The following is a 17799-nucleotide window of genomic DNA, read 5'->3' on the forward strand; positions in this document are numbered from 1 at the left end:
ATCCTGTCTTTGCCTGGTGTGTTCACAGGTGTATACTTCCCAAAAGGATCTGCTGGGTAGCAATTCTTGCCCTGTGGCCAATTGCAGGACTCCTCATTACTCCCACTCTGTCCTCTCTTGCCCGCGTCCCTATCTCTGGACTGAGATCAGCTATCTCAGCCAGACCAGGGATTGAACCTGGCCTCCTGGCCTGTCTTAGTTCTGTTGGATGGTGCAGTTGCCCATGCAGTTTCATCCTTCTCCTCCACAGGATCCCCTTATTGGGAGCTGTAAGTGAAGGGATTTGTGATAAGGTTCCTCTCGTAATGAAATTGTTGTGAATTGTGCATACTTTATATTTGTACATTGTGGTGAGTAAGCAGCGCAACTAATGGTGAGCTCATCTGCCTGAGGCACAGTATTGATATCTGACCTTGCAGAGGAGATTGTGGCTTGACTCTATCTCTCTTCCCCCCACCCCCCTTATGTACTAATTGTTACAATGGACAGGGAATAAACAAAGGGAAGGAGCTCTAAAAGTAACTGATCACTGAAACGCTGATCCATATCAGTCCTATCTGCTATGCTGTAAATTGGGAGAATGCAGTGGAGTTTTTGACACCTGTAATCGACTTTTAGGGCAGCTTGTGTGATTCTCTAATTATGTGCTATACAGAGACACAGCTATCCACTGAGAATTGCAATTTACAGGGCTGGCTGCCTCAATTTGAAGGAGTTCATTATGCAGTGCTGCAGAACTGAGATTTCAGTCACAGGAATTATCGATGCCCCGTGTGTTTTCCGATGGCCCAATCCGCTCAACCTGACTCTGACTTTCGCTGGCATCAGAGAAGATGTGCCACTGGTCCCAGGCTGCTCACTCGGATGTCAGCCTGCCATCAGCCAGATCTGACACCGTGGGTTGAGCCCCGTTCGAGAAGCAGGAACTTGTTGCCTAATGTTCCAGGGTTGTTTCTGAGGGCACGCTCATTGTCAGAGTACAGATAGGGCATTGGAGTCGGCAGCTGCAATAGTATTGTCATGAGTACCAGTGGATGCATCGAGAGCGTAGTGACTGTCACCTTCCTTTAAATCATAAGGGTCAGTTTGGTGGGAATGCTATGTGTTATGACGCACAGGTTGACCTACTCTAGAGTTGGTTACAATCCAGTGTTTAATACTTCATATTAGTCTTTGTCTCAAGAATTTGTCAGAAAAACATAGACACAACTTTCCTCCAATGGATAGTTACCAGCGCATATTTATCATTTCACCTACTCTGTTCAAACCATTGTAAAGTAAGAGATTTCCGCTTATGAGCGAAGCCAGGCCATTCACTGCGGTGATCTTGAAATGCCTTTTCTCGTCAGCCAATGGCAGGGAGCTGGGGACTGTCCACAAAAATAAAGGACAGAATCTCCACACCTTTTAATCCCTCTACACCGTCCTGTCAAACACTTCAGGGCAGATACAGCGTAAAGCTCCCTCTTCCCTGTCTCATCAAACACTCCCAGGGCAGGTACAGCACAGGTTAGATACAGAGTAAAGCTCCCTCTACACTGTCCCATCAAACACTCCCCAGAGGCACTGTCAGCCAGCCAATGAGGTGGGGTGAGACTTACGGCAGGACTTACAGAAAAACAAAGTCTTATTTACTCAGCAAACAGAGTCTATTTAAAAAGAGTCTCTACGAGCTACAGCAGACTGAACTTATGACTGAAACTACAGCAATGTCCAAAAGCAGAGTTATTTCTTGAGCAAAATGCAGTGAGTGGAGGATAGTTACATAATACAAATTATATGCATAAAATCAATCCCAATCACTTACAGCAGATCGGTCTCCAGGCCGAAACGGGGGAATTACCTAATCATCTCCATTCTGGCCGGAAATAGTTATGTCACTATATGCAACCAACACTCCCAGGGCAGGTACAGTGTGGGTTATGTACAGAGTACAATTTAATATTACACATTTTTAAAACAACTGTCTACTTCCTGTTTCTGCAACGGTTAGTGGCAGCGAATTCCACATTCTAACCTTCCTCTGTGTGGAGATCTTTATTCCAACCTACCCTTTAACTCGTTTTGAGATTTTCTTAAATTTATCCCTTATGTTACCCTCTCACTGACGGTTGGAAGCAACTTGTCGCAGTTTACCTTATAATCCTTTATAACATTGTAAACCTATATCAGGTCATTGCTTAACCTTCTCAGCCAAAGTGAAATGGTCCTAAATCCTCACATCTCCCTTCGTAATTGCAACCCCTCAATTGTGGTAATTTCCCAGTGAATTCACACTGCACTGTTGCTATTGTTTTTATATATTTCCTATACTGGGGAGCCCAGAACTGTACACAATATTCCAACTGCAGCCTAGCTAAGGTCTTGTACAAGTTCAATATCACTTGGAATGCACTGCTTGAAAGGGTGGTGGAAGAAGATTCAGTGGTAACTTTCAAAAGGGAATTGGACAAATACTTGAAGGGAAGAAATGTACCAGGCTATGGGGAAGGAGCAGGGGAATGGGACTAATTTGATAGCTCTTTCAAAGAGCAGGCACAATGGGCCGAATGGCCGCCTCTTGTGCTGTACCTAGCCTCCACAGCACTCTGGGGTGGAGAATTCCAAAGATTCACCACCCTCTGAGTGAAGAAATTTCTCCTCATCTCGGTGCTAAATGGCCTACCCCTTATTCTGAGACTGTGACCCCTGGTTCTAGACTCCCCAGCCAGGGGAAACATCCTCCTTGCATCTACCCTGTCGAGCCCTGTAAGAATTTTGTATGTTTCAATGAGATCACCTCTCATACTTCTAAACTCGAGAGTACAGGCCTAGTCTACTCTGTCTCTCCTCATGACAATCCTGCTATCCCAGGAATCAGTCTGGTGAACCTTCGTTGCACTCCCTCCATGGCAAGTATATCCTTCCTTAGGTAAGGAGACCAAAATTGTACACAATACTCCAGGTGCGGTCTCACCAAGGCCCTATATAATTGCAGTAAGACATCTTTACTTCTGTACTCAAATCTTGTAATTAAGGCCAACATACTATTTGCATTCCTAATTGCTTGCTGCACCTGCATGTTAGCTTTTAGTGAGTATTGTACAAGGACACCCAGGTCCCTTTGAACATCAACATTTCCCCAATCTCTCACCATTTAAAAAATACTCTGCATTTCTGTTTTTCCTACCAAAGTGGATAACCACATTTTTCCACATTATATTCCATCTGCCATTCCCACTTAGTTTTGTGTCATCAGCAAACTTGGAAATATTACATTTGGTCCCCTCATCCAAATCATTGAATTAGATTGTAAATAGCTGGGGCCCAATCACAGATCCCTGCGGTACCCCACTAGTCACAGTCTGCCAACCTGAAAAAGACCCGTTTATTCCTACTCTCTGTTTTGTGTCTGTTAACCAATTCTCAATCCATGCCAGTATATTACCCCCAATTCCATGTGCTCTAACTTTGTTCACCAACCTCCTGTGTGGGACCTTATCGAAAGCCTTCTGAAAATCCACATGCTGTCATATTCCACAACTGTAGATCAAAATCAAGGATTCAGTTTCCCTTGTTATTGCTTTATCTACTTAAACTCTGGCTATTATATCGCAGTGCTTCTGGTCCTGGACTAGTAAGGCAGAAGACATCACTTCAATCCCACTATAGCGAGTTGTGAATTTGAACTCAACAAATCTGCACTTTGTGGGCTGGCACCAGAAAAATGACTATGAAAAGCTGCCGGATTGTCATAAAAACCTAACTCATCGATTGACTAATGCCCTTCAGGGAAGGGAACCTGCCACTACTATCTGGTTTGACCTTCATGTAACTCCAGCCCCACACCATGTGATTGATTCTTAATGGCCTCTTAAATAGTCCAGCAAACCACTCTGATGTAAGCAATTGCAACAGTTCAGGGTGTTCTGGGATGGGCAACAAATGCAGCCTTGCCAGTGTCACCTGTATCCCGACAACAAATAACTGGTGCTGCCACCTATAATACCACCTGTGTATCTTCCTGCTTCTGCTGCTCTATTCCTTTAAGGTGTATATCCTTTTCCTAGTCTTTCAAAATGTATTACTTCACATTTTTCTACATTGGACTGTACCTGCCACCTGTCTGCCCATCCTGCAACCTTTCACGATCTGAGTCACAATTTGCCATACCCCACCTCTCTCCCACCCACCAATTGGCTGTCATCAGCAAATTGCAATATTGTAAAAGTCACTGTTTATAGAACCATAGTTTACAGCACACAAGGCAGTTTAGCCCAAAGCTTTGAAATTCCCTCCCTAAACTTCTCTGCTTCTCCAGCTCTCTCCTCCTTTAAGACCCTTTTTAACAGCTACCTCCTTGACCAAGCTTTTGGTCACCTGTACTAATATTTCTTTGGCTTGGCATCCTTTTTTGTCTGATTATTTCTCTGTTAAGGCCCCTGGGACATGACTAGGCACTATATAAATGCAAATTGTTGTCCTAGTTCCCCATCAGTAGTTTTTTTTTCTCTTCCTCTGGGGAAATGCCTGGCCTCCACTTGGAACTAGCCCACAGATCTCACTATATGGTGCATTGCAGGCTCAAACACACGTATCATCACTCCTGAGCGTGGCCCTTGAGCAAAGCATTGGTTGGGATTGTGGCTCTCGACAAGTCAGTGAGTAATTCTTTCCTGAGGTAAATGTACAGGTGTGAGCCATAGGACTCTCACAGTGAAGACATAGGTTGCTGGATTAGGGGAGACCCTTCATTGGGGTCCCCATTCCAAACGTTAACCCATCTCCCTTCAGTTGATGACACGACTGTTTGTTTCCTATTTTCTACATTTCCAATAGTTGTAGCCTTTCTGTATACCTGATGTATTTGGGTCGCTTGATTAAACTGTATATTGTTTTTTTAAAAGGCGGCAGATAAACAGCGAGCTCTGGAAGAAACCAAAGCTTATACAACCCAGTCCTTAGCAAGTGTGGCCTACCTGATCAACACCTTAGCGAACAATGTGCTCCAGATGCTGGACATCCAGGCATCCCAGCTCCGACGCATGGAATCGTCAATCAACCATATTTCACAGGTAGGCTTCGTTGTGCTTTTTCACAGCCCTCTGATTCAGTTGGTGATTAGCTTGTTTGTCTGTTGTGATGTTGTTTGTTGTAGTCTGCTAACTGTTCTTTATAATTGTTTTGATCTTCAGTGTAGTTCACAGTGGAAGACTTTGAACCTATCCCTCCTCCCTTTTAATGTGACTTCATTTTTCTCTCCTTTTCGCCCACCCTCCCGATGGTGCTGGGTGCCTCCAGAACTTCACCCAAGCGGCTGATGTGTGAAGATAGTAGTATTTTTTGACAATTCAACTGTGGGGGCATCGCAGCCATACTCTCTATTCTCGCCTGACATCCATGTGAGAACTTTTCTGTCAAGGCCTGTCCTCTCCCACCGTATATATTACAGCACTGTCTCCATGGACCTGTACTCTGCTCCGTTTGTACTACAGCATGGTCTCCGTAGGACTGTATTCTCCCACCTTTTATATATACAGCGCAGTTTCTGTAGGAATGTATTTTGCCACTGTTTGTATTACAGCACTGTCTCCATGGGTGTATACCACAATGCTGGTTCTGGAGAGGTGTATACCACTTGGTGTATATCACAGTCCTGGTTCTGGAGAGGTGTCTACCTCCTGGTGTATGTGATGGGGCTGGTTCTGGAGGTGTGTACACTAGATGTATATCATGCTGTTGGTTCTGGAGGTGTGTATACCTCCTGATGAATATGATGGGGTTGGTTCTGAAGGTGTGTATACCATCTGGTGTATGTATGCTGGGGCTGGTTCTGGAGATGTGTATACCTCCGGTGTATATAACGTGGCTGCTTCTGAAGGTGTGCATACTATCTACGTATGAACATACGAATTAAGAGCAGGAGTAGGTCATTCGGCCCCTCGAACCTGCTCTGCCATTTGATAAGATCATGGCTGATCTGATTGAGACCTCAACCCTACTTTCCCACCTACCTGCTATAACCTTTGACTCCCTTGTTAATCAGGAATCTGTCTAACTCGGCCTTAAAAATATTCAGTGACCCTGCCTCCACCGCTCTCTGGGGAAGGGAATTCCACAGACTCATGACCCTCTGAGTGAAAACATTTCTCCTCATCTCCATCTTAAATGGGAGACCCCTTGTTTTTAAACTGTGGCCCCTAGTTCTAGTCTCTCCCACAAGGGGAAATATCCCCTCAGCATCTACCCCTTCTAGTCCCCTCAGGATCTTATGTTTGAATAAGATCACCTCTCATTCTTCTAAACTCCAGTGTATACAGGCCCAACTTGTCCAACCTTTTTTCATAAGATCACCCCCTCACCCCAGGAATCAGTCGAGTGAACCTTCTCTGAACCGCCTCCAAAGCAATTATGTCTTTTCTTAAATAAAGAGACCAAAACTGCACACAGTATTCTAGATGTGGTCTCACCAATGCCCTGCACAACTGTAGTAAAACATCTCTACTTTTATATTCCATTCCTCTTGCAATAAATGACGACATTCCATTTACCTTCCTAATCACTTGCTGTACCTGCGTAGTAACTTTTTGTGATTCTTGTACTAGGACATCCAGATCCCTCTGTACCTCAGACTTCTACAATCTTTCTCCATTTAAACAATATACTGCTTTTCTATTCCTCCTGCCAAAGTGGACAAGTTCACATTTTCCCACATTATTCTCCATCTGCCAAATTTTTGCCCACTCACTTAACCTATCTATATCCCTTTGCAGACTCCTTATGTCCTCTTCACAACTTACTTTCCTTCCTACCTACCTTTGTGTCATCAGCAAATTTAGCAACCATACATTCGGCCCCTTCATCCATGTCATTGATACAGATTGTAAATAGTTGAGGCCCAAGCACTGATCCCTGTGGCACTCCACTCGTTACATCTTGCCAACCTGAAAATGATCCATTTATGCCTACTCTCTTTCCTGTTGGCTAACGAATCCTTTATCCATACTGATATGTTACCCCCTACACCATGAGTTCTTATTTTGTGTAGTAGCCTTTGATGTGGCACCTTGTCAAAAGCCTTCTGGAAATCCAAGTACACCACATCCACAGGATCCCCTTTATCCACGTTGCTTGTTACTCCCTTAAAAAAAACTCTAATAAATTAGTCAAACACGATTTCCCTTCACAAAGCCGTGTTGACTCTGCCTGATTGCATTGAGATTTTCGAAGTGCCCTGCTATAACCTCCTTAATAATAGATTCTAGCATTTTCCATGACAGATGTTCAGCTAACTGGCCTGTAGTTTCCTGCTTTCTGTCTCCCTTCTTTTTGAATAGAGGAGAGCTACATTTGCTATTTTCCAATCTGATCTGACCCTTCCAGAATCTAGGGAATTTTGGAAAATTAATACCAATGCATCTACTATCTCTGCAGCCACTTCTTTTAAGACCCGAGGATGAAGTCCGTCAGGACCTGGGGACTTGTCAGCTTTTCGTTCTAATTTTTTTCAGAACCCTTTCCCTGGTGATTGTAAATGTTTTAAGTTCCTCCCTCCCTTTCACCTCTTGATTCACAATTATTTCTGGCATGTTATTTGTATCCTCTACAAAATATCTGTTCAATTTTTCTGCCATTTCCTTATTCTCCTTTATTAATTCCCCAGACTCTCTAGAGGACCAACGCTCACTTTACTTACTCTTCTTTTTTAAATACCTGTAGAAACTCTTACTATCTGTTTTTATATTTCTCGCTAGCTTTTTGTCGTACTCTAATTTCTCCCTCCTTATTATTCTTTTAGTCATTCTTGCTGTTTTTTATATTCTGACCAATCTTCTGACCTGCCACTAATCTTTGCGGAATTGTATGCTTTTTCTTTCAATTTGATACTATCATTAAATTCCTTTGTTAGCCACGGATGGTACGTCCTTCCCCTAGAGTCTTTCTTTCTCATTGGAATGTCTCTTTGCTGAGTGTTATGAAATATCTCATTAAATGTCTGCCACTGCGCCTCTACTGACATATCTCTTAACCTAAGTTTCCAGTTCACTTCAGCCAGCTCTGTCTTCATGCCCTCATAATTGCCCTTACTTAAGTTTAAAACACTAGTCTTAGACTTACTCTTCTCTCCCTCAAACTGAATGCGAATTTCAATCATATTGTGATCACGGCTGCCTAGAGGCTCCTTTACAATGAGGTCATTAATCCTGTTTCATTACACATCTGGTATATATGGCAGGGTTGCATCCCTGTGGTACATTCAAGACATTTAGAATGGTTTCAGCTTTGGTGAGAGGAATGATTATTGGGATCATTAGCAAGTTATTGTATTCAAATATCTGAGAGCAACTGTATGATAAACTGTTTGAAGCTGAGTACAGCCCAGTGGGGCTAGTTATGAATGAACTGAAACAAATTATTCCCCTATTTGATCAGTTTCACAATTCACATTGGTACACGTCATTCATTTGAAAGAAGCTTGATCAACTCTACAGGGACTACACAAACTTCAGGCTATTAACTGGACCAATTAATAGAACTTCAGAGTCTAAATTTGAATCTTGATATTCAGATGTTAAATGCATACTTTTTTTCTTTGGGAAATAGTGACGGTTCAAGGCTTGGAGTGTAAGACATCAGGAAGATTGAAAAAACTCCGAGTCCATGGTAAATAGTGATAAGGTGACAAGCTTGGTTTTCACAAGTGTAGGAATAGAAGTGTGAGGGAATGAAGGAGTTCAATATTGTAAGCTCCTAGGAAAGAATGAGTCTTGATTTCAACACTGACATTGCTGCATGGAGGGAGTGTGTTCGAGATGGGGTATTTTGGAATTGAGACGAGAGGAAAGTTCAGGAGTTCTGAATGTGAACGAGACATGAAAGGTTGCGAGAGAGAGAGAGAAATTGCAAACTATTTCCTGTATCCTGTCCAAAAGTGTGTAACGGGTGAAGGAAGGAGCTCCCTGTGTGTGGGGATGATTTGGGCAGAGTGTGAATAGAGCTGCATATCCCCCTGACAGAATGACACAAACCAGTTCTGTAACACAACTGTTCTTCACTCAGCCTCACACTGGGAGGTACAGCATGGGTTAGATCTATAGTAAAGCTCCCTCAATACTTGTCCCATCAAACACTTCGCAGGGCAAATATATCAGAGGTTAAATGTAGAGTAAATTTCCCTCTACACTGTCCCGTCAAACACTCAGGGTCAGGTACAGCGCGGGTTAGAAAGAGTAAAGCTCCCTCTACACGGTCCCATCATTCACCCCCAAGGCAGATACAGTGCAGGTTTGCTGCTGGGTGGAGCTCCTGATCTCACTTCAGTCCTGCAGTGTTGGGTTTGTTACTACTGAATGTGGGGTGTGATTTATCTACACAGGAAAAGATAGGCAGATGAAAGTGCCGGTTGGTCTGTGCCAAATATTGTAATTTCATGAAGAGTAAGTATGTGGCATTGGCATAGTTTGGGTGCAGTTCTCTCTGCCTTTTTACCCGAGGAAGTTGTGTGACAGTGAACTTAAAACCAGGATGGTGGTGTCATTAATTGAAGAGGAGAAAAGCCTGGTAATTTTTGGCTACACATTGACTGCAGTATTGAAGTGCTGCCTCCACTATTTATGCAGCCTGTTTCTCTCGCACTGGTAATGACTTGAGCACATAGCCCATCATTCAGAGATGAAAAGAAAAACTCATGACCTCAACCCTTTGAGATGCTTTATCGGATCTCCCCTCAATGCATGACATATTCATATGTTTTTAAGTGGACAGTTGAGCTCAGTACCCCCCTGAGATAGGGAGCGAAATTGCAGCTATGGCTCAGAGTTGCTCTTTTAGTTATCCTTGCTGAACGTGCCCAGGCATGGATATCGGGTGAGGCTGGCTGTGATAGCCCATGGTGGAATAGCATATCTGCAATTTCTGTTTAGACTCAGACTTCAAGAAGAGCCAGTTCGATGAGGTCCCGTGAACCTTTTGTGGAACCTTATCCGACTAATTGTTCTAGTCCAAAGTGGGAATTGAAGGTTGTCTGTGCAGCTCAGCACCCCATCTCTCAGTCCATTGACTCACCGAGACATCCGCCTGAAGCCATGTTGGTGCATTGACTCACCGAGATACCCATCAGATGTCCTGTCGGTGCATTGACTCACCGAGACATCTGTCTGAAGCCTGTTCGGCGGTCTTTAATCATCAGGTGACCCATCGCTATTTGTGGCTGCGATATGTAAACATCCATGAGCTTTCAAATCAGCCGACAGGGTTTTGCCTGAGATAAACTGAAGCTCTATATGTTAAATAACTGGTGAGGGGAAAGGGAGACAGACACAAAATCCTACAAGTACTGTTGTTTTTGCAGGTAATGTCACCTAACAGGAGTACTCACCAGGTTTTAGGCCAAGAGTGATGGTGCACCCTGGCCAGCAACATGTGTAAATCCTTTTCAGAAATGGTACAATTTTTAAAAAAATGTCTGACCTTAGACAGTTCCTAACCCAAAAATACAGATCGAGCATCTCTGCTTTGTTTTTGATTTCAACTGACCTGACTCTGTCCCATTGCGTGTGCCTCCACCTCTCTTTGCCCTAATCCAAGGCACTTTCAGCCACCACACCTCCAAACCCTGGAATTCCATGCCTGAACCCCCTCTGCCTGTTGCATCACTCACATAGAAACAGAAGTAGGTCATTCAGCCCCTCAAGCCATTCAGTTAGGTCATGGCTGATCTGTATCTCAACTCCCATCTACTTGCCTTGGTTCCGTAACACTCAGTATCCTTGCCTAACAATCTCAGTTTTGAAATTTTCAATTGACCGAGACTCAACAGCTTTTTAGGGGAGAGAATTGCAGATTTCCAATACTCTTTGTGTGAAGAAGTGCTTCCTGACACCACCCCTGAATGGCCCCTTGTTCTGGATTCCCCCACCAGAGGAAATAGTTCCCCTCTATCTACCCTATCAAATCCTTCAATCATCTTAAACACCTCAATTAGATCACCCCTTAATCTTCTATAATTCAAGGGAATACAAGCATAGTCTATGCAATCTGTCCTCATAATTTAACCCTTTTAATCCCGGTATCATTCTGGTGAATCTGCGTTGCACCCCTCCAAAGCCAATATATCCTTCCTGAAGTGCCGTGCCCAGAACTGAATGCAGTACTCTAAATGGGGTCTAACGAGAGCATTGTATAACTGTAGCATAACTTCCACCCCTTTATATTCCAATCCCCTTGAGATAAAAGTCAACATTCCATTAGCTTTTTAATTATTTTTTGTATCTGATGACTAGCTTTTAGTGATTTCTGTATTTGAACCCCTAAATCTCTCTGCTCCTCCACAGTTCCTAGCTTCTTGCCATTTAGAAAATATCCTGATCTATCTTAGGTCCAAAGTGGATGACCTCGCACTTCCCCACATTGAACTCCATCTGCCCCAGTTTTGCCCACTCACTTAATCAATCAATATCCCTTTGCAAAGTTCTGCTCCCATCTACGCCACTTACTGTGCCACCCAACTTGATGTCATCCCCATTTTCAAAAGTCTCCTAACCACTCACCTGTTGAACCATGCTTTAGGTAACCTCTCTCAACTCCTGTTCGACCCCTTTTTTTGAAGCATTTGGGAGGTCTTTCTCAGCTGAAGATGCTGTGCAGGTGGATTTTTTTGAGAGAGAGAAGCTAAAGGAGATCTTTCACTAGCAGAATGGTAACTTCCAGCATCATTTGGTGGTTTAAAACATGAAATATTTAACATTACCCTCATCCCTGCAGCTCTGCAGTTCCTAGATCTTGCGATTGTTTTGTTGACAGTGAAATGTGATGAGGTGAGAGATGTTTCAAATGTTTAATTCATTGAAAGCTTCAGTAATACATCAGGTCTTCTCTTGGGGAAGGGAAAAATGCCTTGAACTGGTTCAAGTTGAGTTGGGAGACGGCACATGAGAGACTTATACATAGAATCTACAGCACAGAAACAGGCCATTCAGCCCAACTAGAATCGTAGAAAGGTTACAGCACGCAAGGAGGCCGTTTGGTCCATTGAGTCCGCGCCAGCTCTGTGCAAGAGCAATCCAACTCGTCCCACTCCCCTGCCTGATCCTGATAGCCCTGCAAATTTTTTTCCTTTCAAGTACTTATCCAGTTCCCTTTAGAAGGCTATGATTGAATCTACCTCTACCACTGCCTTGGGCAGTGCATTCCAGATCCTAACCGCTCACTGTGTTTTTAAAAAAAAAGTTTTTCCTCATGTCACCTTTGGTTCTTTTGCCAATCACCTTAAATCTATGCCCTCTGGTTCTTGATCCTTCCGCCAATGGCAACAGTTTCTTTATAGCTGCTCTGTCTAGTCCCTTCATGATTTTGAATATCTCTATCAAATCTTCTTGCAACCTTCTCTGTTCCGAGGAGAACAACCCCAGCTTCTCCTGTCTATCCATGTAACTAAAGCCCCTCATCCCTGGAATCATTCTAGTAAATTTCTTCTGCACCCTCTCTGAGGCCTTCACATTTTTCCTAAAGTGCAGTGCCCAGAACTGGACACAATACTCCAGCTGTGGCCGAACCAGTTTTTTTAATAAAGATTCATCATAACTTCCTTGCTTTTATGTATTCTATGCCTCTATTTATAAAGCCCAGGATCCCATATGTTTTTTTTTCTCAACCTGCCCTATCACCTTCAACAATTTGTGCACATATACCCCCAGATCTCTCTGATCCTGTACCCCTTTTAGAATTGTGCCCTCTAGTTTATATTGCCTCTCCTCAGTTTTCCTACCGAAATGCATCACCTCGCATTTTTCTGCATTAAATTCCATCTGCCACCAGCCTGTCGATATCCTCTTGAAGTCTATCACTATCCTCCTCACTGTTTTCTATCCTTCTAAGTTTTGTGTCATCTGCAAATTTTGAAATTGTGCCCTGTACACCTGAGTCCAAGTCATTAATATATATCAAGAAAAGCAGTAGTCCCAGTACCGACCCCTGGGGAACACCACTGCACACCTCCCTCCACCCGAAAAACAACCGTTCACCACTATTCCTCTGTTTCCTGTCATTTCGCCAATTTTGCATCCATGTGGCTACTGCCCCCTTTATTCCATGGGCCGCAATCTTGATGACAAGCCTACCACGTGGCATTTTATCGAATGCCTTTTGAAACTCCATATACTCCACATCAACCGCATTGCCCTCATTTACCCTCTATGTTACCTAGTCAAAAAACTCTATCAAGTTAGTTAAACACTATTTGCCTTTAACAAATCTGTGCTGGCTTTCTCTAATCAATCCACACTTGTCCAAGTGACTGTTGATTCTGTCCCGGATTATCATTTCTAAAATTTTCCCCACCAGCGAGGTTAAACTGACTGGCCTGTAGTTGCTGGGTTTATCCTTGCACCCTTTTTTGAACAACATTTGCAATTCTCTACTCGTCTGGCAGCACCCGGGTATCTAAGGATGTTTGGAAGATTATGGCCAGTACCTCTGCAATTTCTACCTGGTTTATGGTGGTGTTTTATTCTAAATGAGCCTCCTCCAACTCTAATCGCCTCTTCCCACCCTGCCCCCATAACCCTCTTTTCTCTTCTCCCTCATGTATTTTTGACCAAGAAAACCAGGAAGCAAACCACCTTTAAAATGAACTTATCACCTGCTGTCTGCACTGGCGTTTTGGGCCTGAAAACACTTTACGACCTGGGAGCACAAAAGGCAGCTGGGATCTCCAGAAATCTGACATTATCAGTAAGTGGAAAATGTCCACTTGAAGGTAAAGGAGGCAAGAAAGAGATTACACCTTTCTTCAGGCCGTCGCATAGCGCTTCACAGCCAATGAAGTATACGCACTTGAAATGTAGGGAAACGCGGCAGCCAATTTGCACACAGGAAGGTCCCACAAACAGCAATGGAATAATGATTAGCTAATCTGTTCTTGATGATGTTGGTTGAGGGATAAATATTGGCCAGGATACCAGGAGAACTCCCTGCCCTTCAAATAGTGCCATTGGCTATTTAACATCCACCTGAGAGGGTAGAAGGGGTCCTCAGTTTAACGTCTCATCTGAAAGATGGCACCTCCGACAGTGCAGCACTCCTTCAGTCCTGTACTTGAGTGTTACCCTGGACTATGGGCTCATGGTGACACTCAAGTGCAGGACTGGACTATGGTGTGATGCTTGAACCCACAACCTCTACCCACTGAGCCAAAGCTAACAATTTGAAGTCTTCCTGAGTAGCTGAAATGACACATGTTCATTGGTGTTGGGAATGCAATAATGGAGGAATGTCATGTGTATTTAATAGTTTTGAGCCTGGAGTTTTTAATAATTGTGATCAATATGGTTTGGGTGTTCTCCTGCACCGTTCTGCTTATGTAAATGGTATTTCCATAAGCAGACAGCGCCGCCTACAAACTGAAATCATCATTCATTCTCGTTGTTGTTCTGAGATAGAGCAGCCCAAGTCCAGCAGTTAACCCATGTCACAATACGTTGCTTGCTGGAGAATGTGTAGGATGTCCACTACATCTCATGTCAGTTAGGAAAGTGGGAAATAGTCACAACGCAGCACCACTTTGTACAAGTTAAACTGCTCATCAGATTTACTTGGAATTAGAAGGTCACAAAAGCAAAAGGAATGGACAGTTCACTAAATAACATAATACTTGTATAAGAGAACTAGAAGCCTGTCTCTTTCCAGTGTGCTGCTTTCTGCTTGTCTGGGAATGGAAGGCTTTTTTTGGATGCATCAGGTGAACATTGTGGTCCTTGATAAATCATTTGCAGCCCTGTGGCATATCGTTTGGGGTTTGGGATGTGATATTGCACTCGGCGCCCCCAAATGCCCCACAGAGTACGATGCATTTTTGCTGGAACTAGAAACCGACGCCTCTCTGATCTCTTTTGATGTTAAACTGATTCTTTGAAGAAGTCAGGTGAACACCAGTATGATGGCCTGGGATGTTGCATGTGCCACTTGCCCTTTTCTGTGTTTCGCTCAGATTGATCACACGTCAGAAGCAGGAATGACATTATTTTCCCTATCACACCACCATGAACTCAGATGAGATGTTTCTGTGGAGGATCCCAGGAATTTTAATGACTGGTAAACACACGTTCTTAGAATTTCAAATGCTGGCAGACATTCCAGTTCACAATGATTAGATCAGTCTAACTCTCACCTGGAACGAAGAATGTCTTACACCGTATCACATCCTTCTGACACCCCAGAAAGTTTCACAACTAATCATTTCCTCTTGAAGTGTAGCCACTGGTGGTGCAGCCAATTTGTGCACAGCAAGGTCCCACAAACAGCAAATGAGATGATTGACTTAAATGTGTTTTTGCTGTTAATTATGGCACCGGGAGAACTACTGTTTGAATATTGCCATGGGATCTTACGCAGATGAGGGCCTCAGTTTAACGTCTCATCTGAAAGAGGGATCCTCTGACAATGTTGCACCCCCGCAGTATTACATTGGAGTATCAATCTAGATTATATGCTCAAGTCCTAAAGTGGAGCTTGAATCCACAGCCTTCTGACTTAGTTGGTAGCACTCTCACCTCTTAAGTCAGGCAGGCACGAAGGAAACTGCACAAAGTCATCCCAGATGCACCATTTCTAAAGCTGAGTTTTAAACTACAGAAAAGCCGAAGAGAAAGATTCCAATATTGGTCAAAATTAAATTTAAATATTTGCTTATTTGAGCTTCTTTGAATTTTATCTAAATCAATCATCTATTTGTCTACACAATTAAACCGACAGGCCTGTATCTACCAGTACTGTATGCGTGTTACACAGTGACAGGTCTGTACCCACCAGTACGGTATCCCAGTGCTATACAGTTTCAGACATGTGCCCACCAGTACTGTACCCCGGTGTTATGCAGTGAAATGCTACTGGTGGGTACAGGTTTATCACAGGCAGACCTGCACCCATCAGTACTGTACCCCAGTATTATACAGTGACTGATCTGTACCCACCAGTACTGTATCACAGCCTATTATAGTACAAAAACAGGCCATCGAATCAGTTACAGTACAGAAGCAGGCCATTTGGCCCATCAAGTCTGTGTTTATCTTCACATGAATCACCCAGTATAATTCCACTCTCCTGCGCATACCCTATAGTCATTAATATTACTCTTTTTTAGGTAACTATCCAGTTCCCTTTTAAAAGTGTTACTGGACTCTGCTTCAACAATGGGAATTGTACTTCTCAGCGTAGAGAATTTTTTTCTAATCTCCCCTTCAATTCTTTTTGTGATTGCCTTAAATTTGTGCCTCTGTGAAAACAGTCCATCACTATTTACCTTATCGTAACTCTTATCAGGTCACCTTCGAGATCTATGAGTCATACAGATCAGGGAGGTCCCAGGTCTGAATCCTGGCTGGTGCTGAATGGCACCATATGACAGTGAATGTATCTCTCACACACGCAAAGCTGCTTTCTTTCGCTCCCTTAAATCACCGTGCCTGTGCCTCATCCAAGCTCTGGTCTGTGATGGCCATTATCTGCTGTAAGATATCTCCAATGCCCTGCTTCAAGTGGCATTAGGGGTGCTACCACTGGCCTGAGTACCCCAGGATCAAGACAGGGACGTCGGCCAGGACTTTATGCTGTTGACCACTGTCCAGTGGCCCCTGCTGGAGAATGACCATCTGTAGGTATCAGGTGAGGGCCGGATTAGGGCGGTCTGTGATGGATCACTACCAGTCGCATAACTGGCCAACAATCCGTACGTTCACATGAATAGCGGTCGCTTGGATGAGTAACGGGCAGGCAGCTGGCACCTGTGGAACCTCATACCTCAGTACGAGGCAGTGTCTTCAAGAGAAAAGGGAAGAAATCATTTTCGAAAGTCAGAATTTCCAGTGTTTTCCAAAGATCTTTGTTACCCCCTTCCCTTCCATCTGTGGCGGATCAGTAAGTGTGTTTATACTTGGACGGTGTCAGTAGGAGTGAGCATTGTGTCCACCACTCTATTCGAATCCAGCTCTGACTGAGCTGGACCTTCTGTCTCGGGATTGCCTTTGAGCAATCTCTTGACGTGACTTGAGAACCCACGGCTGCTCTTAAACGTGGTGACAAATCAGCAATCTTGTCTCAGTGGGTAAGACAGATTTTTGATAATACAGACCGGTTGGGGAGGGACAGGGGAGCAGCTTTGCATTAATAGGCCGACAAGACCAGAAGCCAGGGGAGGGCAAATTACTGTTTTGCTCATTTCGAAAGATTTTGGGATAAAGAAGATAGAAACTCATTGTTGCCTCAGCAAGCATTCCTGTCCTAGATTTGCCAGCAGTCTGTGCCAGGCTCCATCTGTGTTGCTTTGACAACACTCCAGTCTTATACCTGGATGAGTGCTCTGTTACAGAAGAGATGGCAGTTTTAGTTTCCACAGTGTGTCCTTAATAGTAGCAGACAGACTTTGGGTTCCTTTTTTTTTTCTTTAGTGTTCTCCTTCCCCTCTTCCAAAGGTCTTGTTGCTTGCTGCAGTACGATTCCAGTTCCTCCTGTTTGACTGACACTGAGGGCTTATGGACTGTTCAGCTTTAGAGAGTGTCACAGCTGAGCCGAATCCTATCCTCAGCTCAATTCCACACATGCTTGCCTGTCAGCAGGGGTGGGAACACAAGCTGATTTTCTCCTCTTCTCCTCCATGGACACAGGCCAATTGTTGCTCCCCCATTGAGAGAAGCACAGATCAGGTATTGAACCAGAGACCTTGCTAGCATGGCTTAGTAACACAGCGGCAGAATGGACTTGATAACCTAGTTTCCACATTGCCCTTAATAGTTAGTCTGTCGAAGCTTTATACAGTGACAGCAGCCC

At 43.8% G+C, this 17799-nt stretch overlaps 1 protein-coding gene across 5 annotated transcripts in view; it reads left to right on the plus strand.

The window, feature by feature from the left end:
• LOC137323904 (abl interactor 2) overlaps positions 1-17799 on the plus strand; it is a 158838-nt gene that overhangs the window by 68806 nt on the left and 72233 nt on the right. For all 5 annotated transcript variants that reach the window (XM_067987970.1, XM_067987972.1, XM_067987971.1 and 2 more), the window contains exon 2: positions 4887-5054. In XM_067987970.1, coding sequence (XP_067844071.1) covers positions 4887-5054 — 168 coding nt within the window. The remainder of the gene's footprint in view (positions 1-4886; positions 5055-17799) is intronic.

The sequence above is a fragment of the Heptranchias perlo genome, chromosome 7 (genome assembly GCF_035084215.1).
Source record: "Heptranchias perlo isolate sHepPer1 chromosome 7, sHepPer1.hap1, whole genome shotgun sequence".
NCBI classification, from domain to species: Eukaryota; Metazoa; Chordata; class Chondrichthyes; order Hexanchiformes; family Hexanchidae; genus Heptranchias; species Heptranchias perlo.